The sequence below is a fragment of the Falco cherrug genome, chromosome 12, assembly GCF_023634085.1.
Source record: "Falco cherrug isolate bFalChe1 chromosome 12, bFalChe1.pri, whole genome shotgun sequence".
Lineage (NCBI taxonomy): Eukaryota > Metazoa > Chordata > Aves > Falconiformes > Falconidae > Falco > Falco cherrug.
In genome coordinates, this window is record NC_073708.1 from 2,213,853 (window position 1) to 2,239,097 (window position 25,245).

The following is a 25,245-nucleotide window of genomic DNA, read 5'->3' on the forward strand; positions in this document are numbered from 1 at the left end:
TATGAGATTTAAGAATTACTTTTATTTCTCAAGGTTTTATATTTTTTTATATTTTTATATTTGCTGTGGTTTAACCACAGGTTGCAGCTAAGCGCCAGGCAGCCGCCCGCTCACTGCCACCCTCAGAGGGGTGGGGAGGAGAACAGGGAAAAAGAAAAAAACTTGCGGGTAGAGATAAGGACAATTTAATAATTGAAATTAAATAAAATTAATACTAATACTAGATGATGATGATGATGATGATGATATTGATGGAGAGAGAACGGTAGAGGAATAAAATCCAAAGGGAAAGGAAAAAAAAACAAGTGATGTACAAAGCAATTGCTCACCACCCGCTGGTGGATACCCAGCCAGTCACCCAGCAGCAATCAGCAGCCCTGTCCAGCTCCCCCAGCTCACACCCTCAGCATGACGTCCCATGGTATGGAGCACCCTCTGGCTAGCTCGGGTCAGCTGTCCTGGCTGTGCCCCCTCCCAGCTCCTCGTGCCCCCCCAGCCCCCTCGCTGGCAGGGCCAGAGGAACTGAAAAGTCCTTGACTTGGTATAAACACGACCCGGCAACAACCAAACACACCGGTGTGCTATCAGCAGGGCTCTCACACCAAATCCCAGCACAGCGCCAAGCCAGCTGCTAGGCAGAAAATTAACCCTGTCCCAGCCAAAACCAGGACACTTATTCAATTGGCTGTCTTTTAGCAATGAAATACCAATGTTATAAGAAAAGTAATATCAGCTGAATTTTATTTCTTTAAAATTTCCCCCAACCCAATTTTTCCCATTCATCTTCATTTGTCTCTACAGAATGATGAAGAGATAACTAGAGTTATTTAGACAAACTATATCTTGTCTCACAGGCAACATGGAAAACAAGTCCAATACAGAATGGGAATGTTTACCTTCACACCTCTTTTTCTGATTATACTGTCTCTTTACTCTGTCTTTCAGGGCTGCTTTCCTTTCATCAGCACTCTCAAAATTTGCATTAGCTGCCAGTAGCAAGATTATGATTCAGCTGCATGCTTCCCTACTGCTGAGGCTGTTCATTCAGCAATTCTTTACAAGGAAAAGTTGATGTAATCCTTTCTTTCTGTTCCTGACAATCCCCCTAGAAAGAAATCACACCAGTAAATGCTCTGAGGAACACAGGTCACTGGTTGGTGGAACAGTTGTTCCATACTGAGGGAAATATGAGGGATATATCTGAAATTAATTCTTAAGGAAGGAAATATATGACAGTGCAAATGCTAGACAGATGAGTAAATTGTCCTAAATCAGCCATACAGTATTTTTTTTTTTTTTTTTTTTCACGTGGGTCAGGGAAGATGCTTGGCTCAAGCATTCCGTTACATTTCATAACATAGTGCTTACTCTATCTCCTTCAGGTCTTCAGGTCATCCTGCCCGAGTATCTGCAAGAACATTTTGTCCAGGCAGCTCTGAGCTATATCGCCTGCAATTCAGAGGGGGAGTTCATCTGCAAGGATAATGACTGCTGGTGCCAGTGTGGTCCCAAATTCCCAGAGTGCAACTGTCCCTACATGGACATTCAAGCCATGGAAGAAAATCTGCTCCGCATAAGTGAGACTTGGAATGCATACAACAATGAATTTGAAGAATCTGGTGAGATGTTTTGTAAAATTTTTGTCTGTTTGGCTGTATCTCAGAAAAAGTATTTATACAACAGACTCCATCTGAAATTTCCAGCATGGTTTGTACATCTAGAGCTAAACATTTTTAAGTGCATCCTGGATCTCAGTCTTAATTATTATAACTTTCTGATAGTAAGTGTCCTCACATTGGGATGATCAGCAGTCTGTAATTGCATTAGGATTTAGGCAGCTGTGTTTGAGTAATCTCCTATATTCTAGAATTCATAGAACTGTGTAATTCTGTGATTCTGTACAATATCTGCTATACTTTGTGGAGCCCAAGCCTGTGAGAACTTGGTCCCTATTGGAGCAAGAGGTTTACTGGAGCAGGCAGAAAGCAGAACAAATGAGGAACAAAGCCAGGTTGCAGACTTTATATGGGTATTCTGTATTTTTGTTCTGTAATGCAGCTGAAAGAGCTGATTCATTTCACATCCATTTTTCAGTGTTGGGTCCAAGTTTCTGTGGCACCTCCCCCTTATCCTGTCCCTCCAGCAATACCATGAAGCTGGCTTGGAAAGCATAGCCGGCCCTTGATTTACCAAGTAGTTAATAGTTCATTTCATTGTAGTTGGCAGCTTGCTTCTTTGTATGATTTCTGTTTAAACTGGATTTATCCATGTTGTCACTACAACACATTTGTGCCACATGAGTTTTCTTCAAAGCATCAAGCTTTGTTTCATACATCATTTCATCTGTCCTGATCATCAGAACTTCCAGTCCCGTAGAGAATGGGAACCGCAGGTAAAATCAGCTTCTGAACAACTGTTTTCACAACTCACTCACTCAGTAGTATCAGCAACAGCTGTCTAGCCAGATGGTGGGAAAAGTAAGGAGAGCTCAGCAGACCTGGGAAAAATCACCGAGGGGAAAAAAAAAATTAAAAAATGAGGGAGATAAGGAAGAAGCAGAAAAAAAAATATAAAACCCCACAATTTTTAGTGAGTTGTGTTGGAGAAAGAGAATGAGTCAGCAGAAGAGAGGGAAGAAGACTGTACAGTGGCCATGGTGAGAGTTTAGGAGAGAAGAAGTATCAGTACAATACTTAACTGGGAACAGTGCATTGTATACACTCAGTTTTTTGCTGTTGTTTTAATGTTAAAGTCTGATTTCTCAGCTCAAGGTTGAGAATTTCAGAAGTCCCTATATCAGCTGAAATTGCCGTCATAACCTTTAGTGAGATCTGATGCCTACATCCGAGTGTTTGGAAGATCTCAGGAGCTTTTCTCAGCCTGGTCTCTTTTTGCGTGAGAACACCAGAACTTACAATATTTCTCCTCGGAGGATCACAGAGTTCTTTAATTACAAAAGCATGAATCCATGTTTTGTTTTTATGTACATTTGTGGCATTTTCTCGATGACTATTGTGACATCTTTAAGCATTTATGGAGCCATGCTATCATTTACTACTTTGCAAATTAGGACAAACATATTGACTTTGCAGAAGGGCACAGTTTTGTTTACCATAGTTTGTCCTATTTGAATGGGCTGTTACACTGTTTAGCGGCTGAAGAATGTCATTTGATGGCACCTACTTAATACCAATTTTAGTTAAGCAGAAAGAGCACACATATCTGAACCTGTGGAGGATTCTTACAGCAAGCTGTATAGGGGCATCACATCACTTACAAGTTTGAATAGCTGTCAGCTACACGTATAGTCCTATATTTAGGATCAAGACATGAATGTCAGGGGAAAAATGGGTAAGAGTTAGATTTTTAAAAAGGCTCTTTAGCTATGCCGTGTGATTCACTAAAATGGAAACTTCACATACATCTGTCGATTAGGTAATTGTTAGTAGGCGTGGTTAGTAAAAGTGTGAAATAGAGATTATTAGCATATGCCATACCCATTCTTTTAGCCTTAGATTTATTGAAAGAATTTTTAATCTAAAAAACATAGAAAACATGACTTCCACATCTCATAGGTATCTAACAAAATCTCTGCTTTTACCTTATAAACTGTTTTGAATACAGATAATGGAAAGATGGGATAGGTAACCTTGTACGTGTATGGATCTGTATTTTGTCAAAAAACAGTTGGCATGTAAACCTTTGATAGATAGGTTAGTCAATGCCCATTCACCTCCCCCCTATAATTTATATATTACCATCTGAACAGCTCTTCGAGTACTGTCACACGTGGTCTGCAAGCATTTCTAGCCACAGTGATTGCTGAGACACATCCTGAGAAATTCAAAGCCTGTGCAACATTTAAACTATGAAAAACACTATTAACAAATATCAGCATGATCTGATTCATGTTAATAGCATATTCTGAGAACAAAAGTACCCTTTATTAAATGAAATTCATGTTTTATAACTTTGATGTGGGATATATATCCTTCAGTCTTTGTCTAAAGCTTCTGAGATAAGAGCATGTTGTTTTATGCAAATCAATTTAAAATAAAAATAAATTAGCTAGAAAAGAGTTGTTTTCTCTACAGCCTACTACTTTCTTCCAAATTAGGTGATAAAAGAAGGGCAGATTATTTAGTAATTAGAGTCTGAGTCGACAAGGGACAGGATAATACAGATCATTGACAACTGGTTCATATAATCTGCTGCTAACTGCAGAAAAGTGAGTGAATGAATTCCATTCTTTGACAGTATGAATTCCAGGTTCAAGAAAAGTTAAATACAAGTGTAGTAACTTTCTAATTTTTCTGCCTTCCAAACCCTTCCTTACCTTACATATAACAAAATAGTCCTCTGAATCCAGAAACAAATTTTTTCCCCTCATGGAGACCTGAATACTTACTGGGTTCACCTGAGGTCATGCAAATTATCTGTGGCCAGAATTTAACCTAAATGGAAAAAGAAAATATTCTATTTAAGATGGTTTGTTTACTGTCGGTGATATCTCTCCTTCTGTCTGTTCAAGATAAAACAACAGAGGAACAGATTTTTTAAAACAAAAAAATGGTACTTCTTCAGTGCCCAAATCCCATTTGAAATCAATGGGTAGCTAAATTTAGTTTGTGTCTTTGAAACCCTCCATCTGAATTTCCAGAGGAAAAAATAAAAAACAAACCAAAAAAAGCAGAAGAAAAGAAACCCCCAAACCATGAATAGGACTCTTTTCTCTACAGCCTACTGTTCTCTTCCAAATTAGGCAGTTTATGTTATTGTTTTGCCTTTTAAATTATGAGATGTGAAAGAAAAATGTGTGTACTTACTTAAAAGTCAAAGGTCCTGAACACTACAATATACAGCTGCAAAAAGGCAATAACCTCGTATGACCGCTCTATACACGCAAGTCGAACTGCAACAAGGGGACCTTTGAGGCGAATGTAATGTTGGGTGAAAAGAAAGCATGTACCACATCAGGAACCTCGTGAAGTTCAGCCAGAAATGCAAAGCCCTGCACCCAGGGAGCCCTGCGCCCGGCACCAGGACATGCTGGGGCCACCCAGCTGGAACGCAGCTTGGCAGAAAAGGACCTGGGGGTCCTGATGGACACCAGGCTGACTTCACATAGAAGGACTCTGGTCTGCAGGTTGGATTTGCTGGTAGTGACAATTTCCTCTTGAGCAACCCTGATTATCACAGATCAGATGACCAAACATTCCAGTTCAGAATGTGTCATTCATCCATCCTTATGTGCAGATTTCATTTCACTCAGGCTCTTCTGGCAGCTTTTAACTACTCAAATCTTATTTTGGCGGACATGGAGCAGTATGTTATTTATCTCTCAGTAAATCTGGCTGCCTTTTTCATCTCTCTAGCTGCCCTCCAGCAATACATACTTGATCACTATTAACTCAATGAGCTTCGTGTAACCTCTTAACATCAGGGTATGTACTAAGTTCTCAAAGAAGTTTCAAGGGCTACTTGAATTGTTTAGTCTGAAGCATCTGCTTATTCTTTACCATATCTTGTGGCCTCCAGACTCAGCTTAGTACCCTTGCAAATGAGCAGCTGTTTCCTTATCAAAAACCTATACTAAAGCTGTTCAACCTTTATTAACAAATTTCATTAGTTTCTTGAGGCCTTTGGCTGAATTAATGTGAAAACAAAGTTTTCTCTGAGAACATCATTCCAAGAAGCTGTGTTCTTATCATCTACCACATGGCCTAGACATTTCACCTGTAATGGAGACAAGCAGCGTTTCGTTTATCCTTTCTTAATGTTCATGGAACTAGGCTTTTGCAGCAATGTGCAGCTTAAAAGGATGACTAGATAATCTAGTTGACTTGCTGTCATCACAAACCACATTTCATTGAGATTCCAGAATATGGAATCCACCTACGTTAAAGCACTGCAATCCTCGCTAGTATGCCTGCAGCCCTCCCCACCTTTTTAATGTGTTGTTCTTTTAATGTTGCCTTTTTTCCTGTACCCCTTCTGCCTCTAATAGTAGGAGCAGGTACTTGTCCAGCTCCTTCTCCTGCTTCATCCTATCAGTAAACTTTATCTTGCCCTTTCAGGAGCAAGCTTTGACCTAACTGCTCAAGTGGTAATTAGTTTCACACAGTACAGAGGGTCAAAAGATTCCTTGGAAAAAATCTAAAATTTTCGAAATATGTAGGACTCTCACAGCCTATGGTTACAGCTGTGTTGGAGATGGTGTTAGTGAATATGCTGTGTTGTTAAACATCACTGATTTTGGAAGTTTTGGGGACTCTCTTGGCAAGACTTAACGCACAAAGAAGCAAGTTCTAACTCTGTCAGTGAGTGACTGGCAACTTAGCATTTTACAGAGATTATGACCCACATGACGCACAAAAACATCCACAGGCTCTGGATTCTGACAGCAAGTGATAAGAATATGATCATGCATTGTCTGTGCCATAATCCTGGTGTGACTGGCTGCTATGTGCCTTTGGAAATCTGGCCTCTTCATTTAAACAATTTAAATGACAGCAATTTTCTTTTAAGGTGGTCTGCTCAGTGATATCTAAAATAAATTTGTAACAGTCCATGTTGCAACTTGATTTCATTTTTCTAAATTAAAAAGGCTATAAAAATAAATACGAACATGGCTGATAGGGTTGCTCAAACAATAGAAGATGGCAAAAGTGCATTTTTGTAATTTCTTTTTTTATTGCTAGCATTTATGAGACCTCCTGGAAACATGAAAATAAAATCTTCTGTACAAGCATTTATTTTCACATAGCTCACATGCAATGGCAGCTTGCTGCCTTGTCTTTGCATATTTCCCAAGTGCTGAGGAGCTGATTTCCTTTTGCATTTGAAGGCAACAAAATCTCTTTTGGAATATTTCCTTGAAAGGCATAGGAGGAGGAGACGTGCAACAAATATAATGAGGTATGTTTTCAAAGTAGCCTTGAAATTGAAAACTTATTCTTTCAAACATTTAGTTTAAATACAAAATACTGTGGAAGGAAATAGCAGGCCTGCAACAAATCGGACAGAAATTTTACTGTCACAGATGGATTTAAAGGTGATTCAGTGTAGCGGTGAAATATGTGCTTATTTTAATAATTTGTAGCCCATTAACTTCACAGATTTGACTTGTGTGCTGAGATGTTCAGCATCAGCTTAACTAGATCAGAGCCTGAGCCATTCAGGGCCTTGAAGAGTTTGACCCACCAAACACAAAAACTGTTTGTGCTTCTTTCATAGGCATAATTAAATATCAAAAGTTATACTGTAACTATTTTGAAATGTATCCTACAGCTTTAAAAGACAAACTTCTCAAAATATGGGTTCTGATTTTTTCAATCACTTCTGTATCTGTCTATAGGGATATTTCAAAAGGTAATTTTCAGTATCACAGAAAGTGCAAGTGCTATAAGTGCAACCGAAGTAAATTAATACTAACTCTCACATTAATATTTGCTGAAACTATTTTTCATTGTACATCCATCCTGCACCACTGCTTTGATTGTAAAGTACTAGCTGAAATGAATTGCTGTTGCAAGCTATTTCTTCTTAAATCCCTGGATTCACTGGATTTGGACTTCATGTCTAAAGCATTTCATAATTCCTTAATAACTCCAGGATGTCTTGCTATTGAGCATTGGTTACCCTTTACATGTACTGACTTAAATCATCTCAAAAATCCAGTTTTGAAAGGTTCACCTAAAAATTAGATCTGAATCCTCAGTTAATATATAGCACTACACAGAAAGTTACCAAAGTTTTCTTGTTTGCATCAGCATAGATTGCTTTTGAGACTTTAGAGTCCTGCTTCCTCAGTTCAATTATATTTTTCCATTTCTCTATAATGATGGAATTAATGATGTTCCCAAAATCCCTTGTAGAAAAGAATGGGATTTAAAGGGTTGAAGAAAGCAGGTTCTAACAGTGGAGATGACAAGCTTATTACTGAACTAAATATCAGTAATACTGAAGATGAGGAAGTTCAGGCATCCCATTCTTTTTTTTGGGGGGTAGCATTTGCGTTGTATATAATTACTTTTATGTAAAATCTACAGAAAGTAATAGGAGAGATCATCTCCACCATTCCACAATCTTCAGTGAGATTTAGAGAATTATCCACTTAATAGCATCATGAATTTGTGTCTCCATCTTCAAAACTGCAAAATGTGGAAAGCCATCATGTCTTGATGATACACTTACAGAGCTGTGTCTCTTCTTCAGTTCGTATTTTCCTACACAAAATACAAGAATACTTTAAAATGCCAACTTTGAAACAAGAAAGGCTCTCTTCAGCAAGCACATCTACTTCATGGATATGCAAACCTGTTTTATTAAAATCAAGTGCAACAGAAGTCCGAAGTTGGTCTTGGAAAAATTGAAGAATTAGTGTTCTCTCACTTGAAGTTAATCTAGACCTGAATAATTTGAAACTCATATGCAATCGTGGCCAATATTTTTACTATTGAATGCTCCTAAAGGACAGAATATGTTTCAATTCATACTTTGGATTTTGGGATTGATGGTGGTCTTGCTGTACAGACATCTGAGTCATCTGAGTCACAACTTCTCAAAAGACTGACCCACCATTTGTGGTCTTACTCCATGTCTTTATAAAATAGCACTGTGTGCTGACTCCAGGCTTCAAAACTGTGTTATTGTTTCTTGTGAAGGATGAAGATCCCTGTTCTTACAGTGAAGGTGATTTCCCATGCTTAGCCTGGAAACTGTGCTAAAATGCAGTAAAATCAAGACTGGAAATGACAATTGGCACTGACGTGGAAGTGCAGATGCTCAGGGGAAAAGTCTTTACACCCTCTGCTAGCCTTATGAATTTGCTACAGATGGGCAACATTGTCTTTATGATTATTGAGGCTGTAAAGAAGCTGTAAAGGAGGAATTCTAAGATTGTTCCAAAGTCAAAGACTGGGTATGACAATCACACAGTCAGTGCATACATCCATAGCAAGTGATCATATTTGATCTCAAAATCTACACCATTCTCCTAATTTTTCTCAGGAAAGACAATTTTATAGTCATTATTCCTGCATGTAGAGACTCTTAGATGCCAAGCACATAGTAATACTTCTCTTCAAGTTTTTTTCTTTCAGTCGATTTGAGTAACAAATAAAAAATAGCAGACGTGGATAGTAATCAAACTTATTTGATTTGCTAAAAAAAAATAAAATATGCTTTAATAAAGCAGACACAATACCAGGTAGTTAAACAAAATGTAAAGTTAAATTTTTAACATAGATTTAAATAGAATAAATTTACAGTTAAAATTTTAAAAATTTAAATAATGTAAATAAATTTAAATAGATTGTCCAGTGCTGAAGACAGAAATCTTAGACATCTGGTTGACAGAATGTGTTATGATGAGAGCCAAGGACAAATCCAAACCTTCAAGATCAAATGTGAATCACAGCATAAAGACACAGGAAACCTGGGGGAAAGAAGTTTGCATCATCAGATAATTACTTGCTTTTTCATAATTTCATACACTGTTGTCAGCTGAAGTTCTGGGATCATCTTAATTGCGAATTATATTAATATATCCCAGCGGTGCATTAAGGAATGCAACCAGTGTCAATCATGTGGTTCATTCTTTCTCCTCCTCTGCATCAGAGAAGCATTTTAAAATATTACTATGATTATCGTGTGTCAGGTTCTTTCTGATGGATGAATCCAGCAAAACTACAGCATGTCTGCATTTAGTCTGTGATGTTGAACCTTAACAATCCTTCCGTGTAGTCAGAAAAATCCAATAAAACTTTATTTGCCATCCCAATAAGTCACAGATTTTTGCTATTCCTCTGGCACAAATTCTTTCCAAAAACTGCTTTAGCAAAAGTGGGCACCATGGGATTCCCTTTTGTTGCCTCTCACTATCGTCAAATCAAAGTCACCTAGCTGACAAGTAAAAAGGTAATTCTTCCCAGCTGCCAAGCCTGCAGAATGACTGCATCATGCGGGCATCAACCTGGGTAATAACCTTCTCCGTTATTACCAGCAGTAATTAGGGAACCCTAAGATAGGAGTAATTAGGGAACCCTAAGATCTAAGCAATGCCCTCAATAATTCTTGTTTAAACTACAGTGATGTTATTTTAAAAAATTTCAGACTACCTTTTAATCGCTAGGTAAAGATTATCTTGATGTTTATAGGTTTCCCTATCATCCTTCTGGTACAGGAGAAAAGCAGGAAAGGAAAAAAAACAAAGGAAAAAGAGGCACTGCATTCTAAGGTAGACATTTGAAAACATAGGTAGTGCACCAAATGTCTCATTTACACCTGTTCCATATTACTAAAACTGATTAAAAGGACAGAAGGTAACTGCAGCTTTTATTTGGAAATGTCAGTTTAAACATAGATGTTGCTGTATGTACGCTCTGATCAGAAGAAACTTCTTGCAATTATAATGGAAGAGAAGTGCCCAGACTGACTTTCAGACTCGGTGTTGAGATCCCAAATCTTAAATAACATTGCAAGATGACCAGGTTTAATTTGGCGTTGGAGACAGAGTGTAGATTTAGAGCCCCACGCTGTCATTTGCGGTGAGGACAGTTTCCACTGGAAGTTCCCTGTCACCACAGTCTGGTGGCACGTTACCGCTTTTCCAGTTACCATCTTTCAATTCCAATGCATGTAGCGTATGCTCAGATGAAATCTGGAAGTAAAACGGAATGCTGGAGGATTTCTCCTATTCATATAAAATCAACAAAGTTAAGCTGGCTCTCCAAGAAGCTTTGTTCCCATTGATTCAGAAGGGTGGGAGAACATGCTGGCGCAAGGGCCCTCGTGAGCGCGCTGTGCACAGTGCGCAGCAGGCATGGCGGCACGGGTCAGCCAGGTAGCACGGGCTGTCTCTCTGCTGACCAGAACAGACCGATTGCGATGCAAAGTGAGTCTCGTTTGAAATCTTAATTGAAAGACTCCTTGTGAAAGTCCGAACAGACTCACTGGCAGTTGAAGGTGCTTTTTAATCACTGCGAATAAAGACTTCAATCAATATGGCTCAAACTATTTGCCCCTGAGCAATAGAGCGGTGGTTTTCTTTAAAACAGTGCTTACAGCTTCAGGCTCAAGGCCAAGAAAACTTAGCCCCCTGAGTTCTTAATATAATTATTGTTTTCTCTATTATCTTGCAAGGGTGTTAATTTGCCTCCCAGTAATTAACTTCCCCATGTGGTTGTCAGGAAGTGTAATCAATAGCATGAACAGATACACCAAGCTGTCATTCCTTCTGTGACCAATGTTCCCCCCCTGCCCCTACCTCTCCCACCCCTGTGGAGGTGTCACTGTTTTAATAAAATGAACAGGTGGTACGTGCATAATTTCTTCAGGGAGTCCGTGTCTAAATTGTTCATCTCCTACTCCAAAAATGAAGGTACAGCCAAGCGGGTGCCATCAGTATTGTTGCCCCTGTTCCAGAACTAAAAGCATTATATGACTCCTGCTAAACCAGCACCTGGCAAATCAACTTACAAAACTTTTATATGGCATTGCATTCTCAGGCACTTTAAACATTGTGATGACATTGTAATAAGAGGAGGAGCAGAAGGTTTGATCTAATATAATTCTGCTTATGTCCACCATGTACAGGACATAATGTAATTCCCTTCAAAGCTAGTGACAAAAAACCTCATTCTTGGTGGAATTCCAATCTGCCTTGGCAGCTTTGGACTTTCTTTATTAAGAGGGATGTCACTCTGTGGCCCCTTTTTTCTTCTAGGGCAGCGTTGTCTGTTCTGATTCATAGCTTCTTACATCTTCTCTTGTAACCGCTTAACACGGGTTATTTACTTGAATGTGTTTTCCAAGAACACTTTTCAGTTTCACTCATTCTCTTCCCTGAACTATCCTTCTGTGATACATTACGTGTTTATGCAGCTTACCCAGGTTTCAAACTGCAGGAGTTGCCAGCATGACCAAGAACAAGTAAGGTAACTTTTGGGGTGACAGAGGTTATGTCTAAATCTACGCATAAGAATTATGTCCTTTGCATTATATGCATTTACATTATATGCTATAGAAAGTTAATAATAGCTAGCACTGGATAGAAATTGGAACAATCATATTGCAGGAATACTTGTAAGCCATGTTCAAATGATCAAAATGTTTACAAAAAATTCCAAAATAACCCATAGATACATTTTTGAGAGTTTATTTCTTGAAAGCTTACAATGAATTGCAAGGAACATCCTTTTGAAGGGTAGCGATACAAATATTTTTAAAAGAGCAATGAACCAAAATCACACCCAAAAGAAAAACTGACAGGATTAAGGGAATGTCCTTCAAATGCTGAGATTTACAGAGACAGCTGTTGGAGCCTGGCTTTTTGGTTTCTGAAAAGTGAACTTGCTGTCAAGGTCATATTAAATTCAGAATAAGAAACAAGTCCTTCTTGATTATAGGAAATGTGAGTCCTTCTAGCTCTCAGCAGGGTCTAGGGAAGGTTACTGTCTCCTGCCTCGTAAAACTTCAGAATTAATCCATGATTTGCATGATGATATTCTATCTTTACTACAAATTTTGACTCTGCAATTTTTTTCCTTGTTATCTGGGCACCAAGAGAATCCCAGGGCTTGTGAGGGCAGGATCTGTGGTGTCCTGTTCCTATAACAGGTTGACATTGCTTACATTAGTTATATATATATGCGTATAACATGCCTATATATATAAACATATGTAACATATATGCAAAACCAGCAGTACTGTAACATTTGCAGAATAGTTCTTCACAAACAATGTATTAATGAACCATCAGAAGATCTCTGTTCCCTGCCAATTCCACCTTCACCTGTGCTTTCCTCCTGGCAAAGCCTGGGGTTTGGAGGAGCTATTCCTGCAGCATTCCTCAATTCAGAAAGGAAAGCCAACTGGAAAAGCCCCACAAGCCTATCCCGCTGAAAGAATCATAAAAAGTTGCTTCCCCTGAGGCTCACACAGCAGCTGGATTGCACCAGTTCAAGTAGCCTGTCCCATAGTAAGGGTCGAGCTTCTCTGCTCTTACACATGCAGCACATACATTTCTTTCCTTCCCTTTGTCCTTCAGCAAGTTTAAAGGAGAGCTCATTTATTTTGGAGGAGCAAATGTTTTAATTATAGGGAGAGTGGAATGATTTAGTCTACATGGGGAGGAGAGAAGGGAAGGAAAATTCAGCTTTACTATCTTTTCTGTGAAGAAATAAGGTTGTTTCAAGCTGCAGTCTTATGCCTCCTTGAATTGGATTATTTTCAAACATGTATTTCTTGGAACACAGCTGCTACTTCTTTGACAAATTATGTAATGCATCATGAACAGCTAAAATTCACTGAAACATAAAAACAAATATATGTTCATTTTAGTACTTTGTTTTCTCCAGGCTTTTGAATAATGGTAGGATATTTTAAAAAACATATATCTTTTATAAATCTCCTTAGTAATATCTACACCATATTGAGGCAGCACTTTATTGAACAGCAATCGTATCCAGCCATTTGAAATGTAGGTCCTATTGCTTTTTATTCTCTCAGACTACCAGCTTGGTGGTTTGAGGTTTCAATTTACAGCTGACACTGGTATTTGAATTGCTGTCATATTTATTGCCCTGATTACAATTAAAGGCATAGTTATGGGAAAGGAATTAGAATACCATTGTCACATTGTTTTAGTGTAGAAGGTTTTTCACATACATTATATAAAAAGTGTGATAAACTGTTGGGGATTATGAGATCTTTCCTACCAGAACTCTTGCTCCTCATGCTAATTGCAGCTACCATGGAGGACTCCAAGGAGTATGCAGTTCCCTGGAGCCATAAGCAAATTTATTATTATTATTTGTAATACATGACAACAATTAAACTTGAGGTCTATTGTGCCAACTGCCCTATAAAGATGTAATAAGAGACAGGCTCTTCTATGAAGAATTTGCAGTCTAAACAGAAGACAGTTGAAGTGCAGGAGAGACAAAGATTTATCTAAAGAATATCACAAAATATTGAGGAAGCTGTTTCTTTTTAAAAAAAAAAAACAAACACAAACAAAAACAGATCAGGAATAATCTTTCAATAATTGCAAAATATTATTTTAACAGAATACAGTAAAGCGCTTTGACCTTCATTTAGAAATGTTCATTTATTTTGTCATTCCTTACTTTATAACGTTCATGCTATAGCAGGAAATTAAAGGTTGACATAAAAATGTAAAATCTCTTGCTGTCAAGTTGAAGTATTTTGACTGATTCAAAGCAAAGTAAAACAAGAAAACTTTGCAATGTTCCTTTTAGAGGATTTCAGATAAATTAGAGACATTTGGAGAATTTTAGAGAATTTCAAAAGATTTAGGTTGCATTCTAATTTTGGAAGGCTAAAAATCCTTTCACAAAATGGATTTTCTATTCTCTGCACAGTTCTACTTAAGAGCTGCCTTTGTTCTGAAATGAATAGCGTTAGCAGCGCTCCTTAGCCTTTGTGTGAAATTAATTGATAGTCTTCTTTCCCGCTTCTAAACTATAACAAATATAAACCAGTATTTATATTAAATAGTAGGCTTATTTACAGCATCAGCAGATAAGGTCAGTGCTGAAACAGGCACAGAGGTTAAGCAAATTGGCAGAGCAGGGTGGGATGACTTTCTTTGCTGCTGCGTGTCATCTTTTCTGTAGGTGAATAGGTTGCAGGAGTTACTAGAGATATTCCCTTAGTGTTTTTCAATGAAAGCTTTTGGTCTGAATATTTCTTGTTGGCTCTGAGCATTGCTGGTTTTCCTTATGTAAAGCTATCTGTTTATTTTGGCTTGCTGTTAAAATGAATTGTGCCAAAGGAAGGCTGGAGCGATATTAAAACCAGGTGTAGACAAATGATGAGTAAAGACAAGGAGACAGGTTATTTCAGAAAAAAACCCACCAAAACAAACAAAAAAAAGAAACATAAAAAAAAAAAAACAAACACCACACCCCAACTGAATTAAAACTGCAGCTGAAATTTCTCATTTAATGTAACGCTTCAAAAACCTTAAGTAGTTTTAGTTTTTCCTCTGAGAGGCAGGAACCTGGAAAGGCATTATTACAGGCACTTGCCTTTTGAACTTCATCTCATGGATCACTCCTTGGAGAGGGAATAGTATTCCCTCTGCAAAGCACTGGGAAAGATGGAAAAACCAGGTAGGATCTTCACAGAGACCTAGAGGAGCCAAGCATCTGAACCCTCAGCTGCACGTGATGGGTGGCCAGAGTCTGTACTCCATCAAGTGGCAAGTGCAGACTGTCAGGACAGGGGAACAGGAGCCTTGTGACTTCTGCTGCAGATCTGTGACTGCAGAGTAGGTTCAGTGTCCTGGGGAGCCATCAGAACCAGCCAAGCCTGACCCACATGCATGTACTGAAAAGCAATGGTTAATGGCATTTGAAGATGCAGATCCCCCTCTGCCAACTTGACCTGCTCTCTGGGGAGATTTTCTGGGGACTTTTGAGCTGGGAAGTTGAGAAGAGACTGCTGAGGCTCATTTGGCTCATCTTAGACTATTATCCCTTGCTGCTCATCCATACGAGCATGATCAGTACTGCCAGAGGAGAGCTGGAGTGTATCAGGAGTGACTACATGGCTCAGGCCCATGTGGTGTCTTCTTGGTTCTACCAAGTAAAGGGAGAACCTTTCTTAGGAATACAATAGTTCAGGGTGACAGTAACAAGAGTAACGATTAAACAGGGCAGATGGAAATGCCCTTCAAGTACGCCTACCCAAACACACTCAGCCTGTGAAATGAGCAGAACGAATCAGTACTCTACGCGTGTTCAGAGAGGCACAGCACTGTTAGGACAGCAGAGACAGGTGGGACATCTTGCCTGACTGTGATACTGTGGGGTGTAGAGACATGTTCATCAGGAAAGGCAGGCGGGGACGATGAGGGTGGTAGTTGCCCTATGTGTTAAGGTGTAGCTCGGACGTGTGGAGCTATGTTACTGGCTGGACCACAGCGATGAAAGCTTGTAGGTCAGGGTCAGAGGAGAGGCTAGCAGGGGGGACATTGTGGTGGGAGTGTTTTATAGACTACCCAGTCAACGTGAAGAAGTGCATGAAGCCTTCCTTAAGCGTCTCAAGGATACACCTGGATCACAGACTCTGCTTCTTGTGGGTAATTATAACCTCCCTGACATCTGCTGAAAAACCAACACTGTGGGACATAAGTAGTCAAGGAAGTTTTGGAAGGTGTCAGGAATAACACTTTGATACAGATACTGGATGAATCAACAGGAGTGGCACAGAGCTGGGCTGGCTATTCCCTAATGAGGAAGTGCTATCTGAGGGTGGGATAACCAATGGCAACCTTGTGTGTTGGTGTTCAGGATCTGGAAAGTAATGGGTAAGAAAAACAGAAGAATGTAGACCTGGTCTTCACAAAATGCCTTCTTTGCCCTCAGTCTTCATCAACAAATATGCCAGGTCCTTGAGCTTAGTAAGGGGATTCAAGGGGAAAAGGAGCTACCAGCAGTGAGTAATGGTGGAATCAAGGGTTATTTGAGAGAACTTGACTCTTGATAGTCCATGGGATTCAACAGACGTATCTATGGGTTTTGAGAGAGCTGGATAATATCCATGTAAGGCCTCCCTCACTGTTAGTTTTGAGAGATCATGGAGGCTGGGGAACTTTCCTGATGTCTGGAGAAAGGCAAATATGCTAATCATCAAAAAAGTCTTAAAGGATGATCCAGGGAACTACTGATTTATCAGCTTCACTTTGGTCCCTGGGAAAATAGATGGAGTCCTCTTGGGCCACATTTCTGGAGATGTGTTGGGTTTATGTGGTGAGGTTTTGGTAGTTGTGGGGCTGCAGGGGTGGCCTGTTTTGAGAAGACACCAGGTGCTGCCCCAGTGTCAGACAGAGCCAGTGCCAGTGGCTCCAGAGCAGACTGACCACTGCCCAAAGCTGAGCCCATCAGCAGCACTGGTGGTGCCTCTGTGACAGCATATTTAAGAAAGGGTAAAAACCACTACAAAGCAGCTGAGAGAGAGAGGAGGGAGAAAATGTGAGAGAAACAGCCCTGCAGACACCAAGACTGGTGAAGAAGGGAGGAGATTCTCCAGGTCCCAGACCAGAGATTCACCTTCAGCCTGTGGAGAAGACCGTGGTGAAAAAGGTTGTCCCCCTGCAGCCCATGAAGGACCACAGTGGAACAGATATCCATCTGCAGCCCATGGGGGACCCCACTCTGCAGCAGGTGGAGAGGCACTGAGGGAAGCTGCAGCCTGTGGAGAGGACCCCATGCAGCAGCAGTGTGTTCGTGAAGGACTGTGGAAGGGACCCAAACTGGAGCAGTTTGTGAAGGGCTGTATCCTGAGGAAGGGATCCTACACCAGAACAGAGGAACAGCACGAGAAGGAAGGAATGCCAGAGATGAAGTTTTATGAACTGGCTGCAATCCCCATTCTCCATTCCCCTGCACTGTTTGTATGTAGAAGAGTTGGGAATGTAAGGAGTGAAGTTGAGATTTGGAAGAAGGATGGGCTGGAGGGAAGGTATTCTTAGGCTTGTCTTTTTTTTTTTTTTTTAGTTCACTCCTTACTATCCTACTCTGTTTTTAATTGGCAATAAATTAATCTTCCCAAAGTTGAGTCAGTTTTGCCCATGTCAGTAACTGGTAAGTCATCTCCTTGTCCTTATCTCAACCCATGAGCTTTTTCATCTTATTTTATCACCCTGTCCTGTTGACAAGGGAGAGTGAGAGAGCAGCTGGGTAGCAGCGGGCAGCCAGCCAAGGTTAAACTAGCACAAGGGATGTGAGGGAGAAGATGGTGACTGGGTAAATCATGTCTGACCCACCTCATTCTATCTATGATAAAATGCTGATTTATGGATGGATGTTGTTTACCTCAGTTTTAACAAGACACTGGACATGGAACCTGGTCATGCAACTGGATTTTTACCCATCTATTTGTCCTTCCATCCAGACCACTGTATCTTAACTTGGATACCAGAATATTGTGGGAGACAGAGGGTAGGGTTAGCGGGTCACATATCCTACCTGAAGACCAGTGGCAAGTGGAATACAGCAAGGATCTGTTCCAGGACTTGCTCTGTTTGCCTTCTGACCTGGAGGAGGAAATGAAGTACACTCTCATCAACCTTGCAGATGATAAGAGTTTGAGGCTGGGGGACAGGAACAGAACTAGATGATATGCTTAAGAACAGGGATGCCATCCAGGGGGACCTGGACAGGCTTCTGGAATGTGGCAACAGGAACCTGATGAAGTTCTACAAGGACAAATGCAAAGCCCTGCCTCAGACCTACCTAGTCAGGAGCAGCTCTGCAGGAAAGTTCCTAGGGCCTTTGGCAACAGGCGGAGGGGAGGATGTAGTGGCCTGACAGCACCAAGGGCAAGAGCATCCTGGGTGGTATGACCAGGAGCATGACCAGGAGATGAAGAAGGGGATTAGCCTCAGTACTTGTTAGACCACATTCAGATACTGCACTCAGTTTGGGGCTTCACAGTACAGGAAAGGCGCTGGCAAATTGAAGCACAGTCGGCGATGTCCCCAGAGCAGTTGAGGCATGAACACCCACCCTGGAAGGAGAAGCCACAGGAGGAAGGCTTGGTCAGCCTTGGGCATGGGGGCTTCAGGGGGACTCAAAGCAGCCCCTTTGTCTGCAGGGAGGAAATCAAGCATACAGGCTCTGTATGGTGAGAGACAGCAGCCATAAACCAGAACAAGAGAGGTTCAGAATGGAAATAGGGAGAAACCTTTTCTCCATGAGGCCAGCTGATTCCTGGTTACCCAGAAAGGTTGCGCTGTCTCCATCCACAGAAGTTTCCAAGACCACACTGGACCAAACCCTGAACAACCTGATCTGATGTCAGAGAAGACCTACTTAGAGCAAGAGGTTGAACTAGAGACCACCCAAGGTCACATCAAACCTGAATTAACATCTGATCATATAATTACATTTTAAGAAGGGAGATGGCATCTCAAAGTAGTAGTGGTCTATAAAAAGCACCAGTCATTTGCAAGTAGTTTTCATTATAAATATGAGAAAAGATTAAATGCAATGTACAACGTGGAATCACTTCAGCTAATTCTGAAATTGGATGAAACACTCTCGTTTGAACTAGCATGTCAGACTGCACAAGTTTCATTCCGACATACATTATCCCACCCTTGTTAAAGACTGGCCAATTTTTGTCAATTTTCCTTAAGCTCACTGTAACATTGTTGGAGCCAAAGCAGACCAGTTTTTATGTGAGGTATTGCACACTTCTAGACTGTGATGGCAGAATTTTAATACCTTCGGAGCAAGTTAAAGGAGCTTGATAGAAGAAGATGTACGCACAAATGGCAGATGCATAGATTTTACAGACGACGCTGAAGTGTCACAAACACTGGCAATTAAACTAATGAACATACACCATTTTATTTACTCCAAAGTTTGTCAAAGTATTTTTATTGTTACTCTTAGATAAATAAGGGAGAAAACTGTTTCATTAAATCATCATTTAGAGAAATGACAAAGCCCATTTCAATTGCTGCCTCATGGTAGATTTTTGACATGATAATAAGATGTTAAAAAGGGGGTTTCTTCTGCAGACATCCTTTTACTATTCATTACATGGAAAAACTGCTACAGTCCAAATTCTTACTTACTTTAGAAAGTACATGGCATATATATAAGCCTATTTTCAATGGTATGTTTCACTCAATAAAAGATTCTTAAAGTGGCCATAAAAAAATACTTTTTCAGTTATTGTCAGGTTGCTTTTGCTGAGATAATATCATTGCTTTTTCCATATTAGAATATTGGTAAATATATTAAAATTAAGTTTAGGTTAGACTATCTAATCCACAGTTAGACAGCTTTCTACATTTACTGAAACATTATGTTTTAATCTCCAATACTAAATGTTTTGATGCCATAAGATTAAACTGTTTCATTTTAGGTAGAAGAGCTCATCAGAATATGACATGAAATTAAATGACAGAATAAAACTTGATCGTATCCCAGAAGGTCTTTTCTAGAGACTGAGAAAAGATGGATGAAATTTCTTTCAGTCTACCTTGCTGTGAAACAATGTCTTTCTTGACACATCATCAAATGCAGGATATTTTCAAATTGTGTTTTGCTTTACGTTCTTCCAAACTGCATTTAGATTGCCTCCTCCCTTAATTTCTTCACTTGCACAATTATGCTGTCATTCATTTCAGCCATAATACAGAGCCAACAGAAAAAAAAAAAAAAGAAAAAAAAAAGATCTATGTGTATTTTTTTTTTCTTTCTTAGAAATCCATGTCAAATTTGAATGTTCCTACTTATTAAGGGACTCAGGAATTTTGATCTTCCATACAGTACATTACTGAGACGTCCTCAGACACAAGCTGTGACTTAAAGAAGCTATTTTATACTACTGCTCATGTTATCCTGACTGCAGAAGCTGAGATTGTTCTCTGCCTTTACACAGGGTGTGTCTTGGGCTGTGAGGAGGAAACCCCTCTGATTCCAACACCTGTAGACTAGAAATAGTATCTGTTCGGGGAAACAGTGGCTATATAATTAAAAAAAAAAAAAAAAAGAAGAAAAAAAGAATGACAGTTCAAAAGCTCAGTCATGGACTTACTTTGTTTAATGTAAAGAAAGTAAGAGAAGAAAGAGCAGTGATAGTATATGGCATTTTAATATTGCTAGCATTGCACTGCACAGTCAGACGTCAGCCTGGGGTACAATTATTAACCCAGGGTTCTGAGTTCCCAGGCTGGTATAAATATGTTGACTTCCAAGATGCTTCCAAAGATCCTCCAAAAGGGTTAGGAAACAAGCTAACACAAAACATTTTGATAGCCTGGAAAAGTTAAAAAACCCCACTCATCCTCAACTGAAATGAAAACAGAAATGTGCATGGTCGTGTAGGTGATAGTCTTGCACAGGTCTTGTAATACAAAATATCAGGGTTATGCAAAATGTTCATAGAAGAGAAATCAGGGGTCCTATTCTTTTCCAATGCAGAACAGGCACCTTTTTTCCTTGTAGTAGAGCATTGTCAAATCCTTTGATTTGTATTTTTCTGGCCTTTGCTAGCTCTGTATGCAGAATGTTAATCGTTGTATTCAACACTGAGCCCTGCTCTGACACTGAATAGCACTGAGAATCCAAGTTAGAAGCTAAGTAGCTCCAGGTATTTCTTACAGCCTAAATATGTCTGAAGTTCATCTGATTTCAGCAATAATATTTGCTCCCATTGTGATATTTTCCATTTATTCTTTGCTGCTGCAATATAGTATGCCATTTCAATTTCTAGACACCGTTAATACAAAGATTTACTTTGCAGAAAGGGGGAAGTGAAAAACAGACATGACCAGCCATCAAATGAAAGTTAAACTTGTTTGATCAACCACTGCATATAGTTTTAAATATTCCTCTGTTAATTGCAATTAGTTAAGAATATGAAGAAATAGTATTGCATGTGGAACCCATGTGAAAATATATGAGAAAGTGCTGAAATCATATCATATGTGGTATCAAGTATAGTGTTTTCAAAGTATCAATTTCTATGGCCCCCAGCACTGTAATACTGGCTGTTAATCCTCAGGAATGGCTGGTGCAATGTGTTGATTAGAGTGTAATAGTTTAATCATCTCTCAGTGTTAGGAGTTCATGTTGTAGTTTCACAGATCATGAAATGTGTCTGTTTAAGATATGAGCACATTATCTTTTCCACTCTTTTTTGCAGAAGGCACTATGTAACCATGCTCTTTTTATCTCTCTCTCTCTTTTACCTGCATTATGGTGCTCATTAGCATGATCATACAGGGCGCAGGGATAGTCAAAGGCGATGTTTATTACAGGGAGAAAAAGAAGCATTTTCTTATTGAAAATGCTTTTGCATTACAAGTTAAGGATCCTTATCACTTCTAAACACTGCATCCGATTAGTTGTTAGCTGTAGAGCTTATTGCCATTGTGCAAAGGACAGCAAATTGACAATGTTTCTTAAATGAGTTATTACAGCAATATGAAAACTGAAAAGGCATCTTCTGAGTCTATTCTGTCCTCAGGGATTTGGGTTTATTTTTGGCTTCCTGAAATGGAGTTTAAGTAGATATACCAGTGTCTCAGAGGAACAGAAGGAAAATAAGAAGTTAGTGATTAAAACAGGTAGTCAGGAATGTGGCTTTTGGATCTGATCCTCCCTAGGTATATCAGTACACTCCTCTGAAGTCAGTAGAGTTTGGCCGATTTATACAATCTGCAGATCTGCGCTTTGCCAAAGGACACACTTTGTAGCTGTTCAGTTAACCTTACTTCCTATTAATTCCTTTCTTTTTTTTTTTTTTTTTAATACCAGTTTGTTAAATTTCAAAATGCACTCTTTAGTCTTGGAAGGCTTTCCCAAGCAATGGGACTGTGCTTCCCTTCCTTTACACTTTGCACAAGTCAGACATGACCCTCTCCCACAGCATCTGTGCAAGCCTTGAATGGAAGCGAGGACTGGGAAGTGTAGTATGAGGAGACAAAGGCAAAATTGTCACTCGAGAAGGGGAAAACGGGGAACTGGTTTTCCCAAAACTACAGTAAGACTCACAGAGACGCTCATCTGATAATGTAGAATTTATTAAATACTCCTATTAATTCCAATTATTAAGCTACAAACCCAGGAACAGATACTTATTCTTTTTGGACAGAGGGTAAGAGCCCACTTCTTACACAAAATTAGGAAAGGGAAAAATCAAAAGATTAGAGATTCAGAATACTTGATAAAATAAAGAAACAATTCCTTTCCTCAGTCCCCTAATTTGTACGCAGGTCCACCAGAGGGGCAGCGGTGTTGTCCTCAAGGGGAGAATAATGGACAACTAATACCCAGAGGGAGGCATGAGGAGAAAATGAATAACATGAAGAGCTCTCAGATGAATTATTAAAACAACTTTATTAGATATAAAGTCATCATCTTTGCCCCTTACCTTTAATTTTTTACTTTCCAGAAGGCCTTTCAATGCTTTTTTTTCCCTGATGAATCTTCATCCATCACAGAAAATACTATGCCACAATAGGGCTGTCCTATTTCATCATGGCCCTGTGCCCCTCAGGATGTGGACGAGGGTCACTCCAGCTCGTTTAGAAAAGATCTTTCTTCTCCACCAATAAAAATAAAATATTTTGGCCTTCTATGTGTAAAAACATTATTAAAAAAGCTAAACTAAAGCCAAAGCTAAAATCAAAAGGCTTACGAACAATGATGGTAATCAAGTATTCTTTCATGCGAACAGACATTTTCCCCAATCAGCTCTCTCCCACAAGCAACCTAAAATCATAGCAATGTTAAATATTATGATAAACTCTAGTTTTTAGAGAGGCTGCTTCAGTCAGTTGGATCATTACATTCACAGAGTCTGCTGAAGTGCAGACTACCCAAAAGGAGCATCTGGCAGGGTGAAATCTAAACTGTGGGATAAGTGACTTCACTGCAGGAACAAGCTGGAAAAAAAATAAAAATGGGTTGTGAAGGATGGGAGGACAGCAGCAGGCAGGAAGGCAGGCAGGCAAATGTACTGATCTACGGAAACAACAAAGAAAAGGGATAAACTTGCATTCAAGTGTGCTGCTCATTTTCTCATTTTTTTCCCCAGTAATTAGAGCCCTTTTAAATGGAAGTTTATTTAGGTTCAAAACTTATTAATCAACATGTAAATTATCCTACTTATGCAAATAGATTCACTGATTAATACAGTTCTGTTAATAAGATTCAGTCTACATATTGTGGGGATGGAGCTACCAGAACAAGCAGAAAACACAGAATGTCCACAGTAACAGTGGTCCTGTGATTTGAGAACCCCTTTTTACCGCTTTAGAGGTGGAGATACGAGTCAAAAAGAAGTTATGAGGACATTTTTGAAGTGTCAAATTACCATAAAATGCTTTGAAAGGCTCCATTTCAATTCTAAATACTTTTGAAAGTCTGATCCTTCATGGCTTGTCTCAGGTGAAATAACAAGTCTGAAAGGGAGCTGACCTGTAAAATGGCATTTACTTGCTTTGCCTAAAGTTTGGAATATACTCCTTTTAAGACAGTTTTCTATCTTCTCCAAATGATTCAATATACATTGATCTTTAAATGCATGATTACTTTCAGATCTGAGATTTGAAAATAAGAAACCCTGATTCTTATTTAATCTTCATATTATCCGTTAAAAAATGCTGACAATGCTTGCATTTGTTGCAACATCAATGTAAAAAAAATACATAAATATTTACTTTTGCTGGTTCTATTCTAATATTACCACTACAAATGCAATTACCTTTCTACTTTGAAAGAGTTAAAGTGTTCAATTCTAAAATTGCAGAAATTCAAGTTCAAAAATACTAAAAGTTCAAGAAAAGAATTAAAAGTTTTTTGCTGCAACAATAGCCATAACTACATAATTAAAGACGATGATTATTTTTTTTTTCAGATGAATTCAAATTATTTATGAAAAGGCTGCCCATGAATTATTTCCTGAACACATCTACTGTAATGCATTTGTGGACAATGGATTCTAATTTTCAGCGTCGCTATGAGCAGCTAGAAAACAGCATGAAGCAACTCTTCCTCAAGGCACAGAAAACTGTTCACAAGCTCTTTGGACTTAGTAAGAGATGCCATAAACAGCCCCTCATCCGCATGCCAAGGCAGAGGTAAGAAAGCCCATGAAAACCTGAGAAACTCAAACTGCTGTCTTGACACTAAAATCTCCTTAGGAGCATGGATGCTGGAATGGGTGCAGCACATGGCACATGCACAGCGTGTGATCTTTGTATCTGTTGGAGCTGAACAATCCCAGCTTTCGATGTTGCTCCACTCATGTTTTCCTAAATATGATGGGAAAGGTCAAAATAAAACCTGATTTCTATATGACCGTGTATTATGTGAGGCAGCTTAAAAATAACATGAGCGTACAAATCCATCCCATTTGGTCTGCCTCTGTTTTTACAGAACCGTATTTTCAGTGGAACTCGGCCAAGTGTAACAGTGCCAAATAATTGTATACTGAATACTGAATACCTATTCTGAAGCAAGCACAGCTATTTTAAGAACTTTCCAGGTCATTATACAGTATATGCTACATACTATCGATTTCTTGTCTCATTTGTCAGATATGAATTACGTTTGAAAGGATGCCTAAGGAGAGAAAATAGGAGTGTTTTAGTCCTTCCTAGAAACAGATCGTGAAAGCTAGCTAGTCAAATCTATATTAACATAAAGTGGTTATAGTTGATTGCTGGTCGAAAATGGCTTTATTGAAATT

The 25,245-nt window shown here is 39.2% G+C and overlaps 1 protein-coding gene across 2 annotated transcripts in view; it reads left to right on the forward strand.

The window, feature by feature from the left end:
• Window positions 1–25,245, forward strand: part of BRINP3 (BMP/retinoic acid inducible neural specific 3) — a 214,049-nt gene that overhangs the window by 149,475 nt on the left and 39,329 nt on the right. For both annotated transcript variants that reach the window (XM_005440093.3, XM_027806587.2), the window contains 2 exons: window positions 1,383–1,619; window positions 24,412–24,634. In XM_005440093.3, coding sequence (XP_005440150.1) covers window positions 1,383–1,619; window positions 24,412–24,634 — 460 coding nt within the window. The remainder of the gene's footprint in view (window positions 1–1,382; window positions 1,620–24,411; window positions 24,635–25,245) is intronic.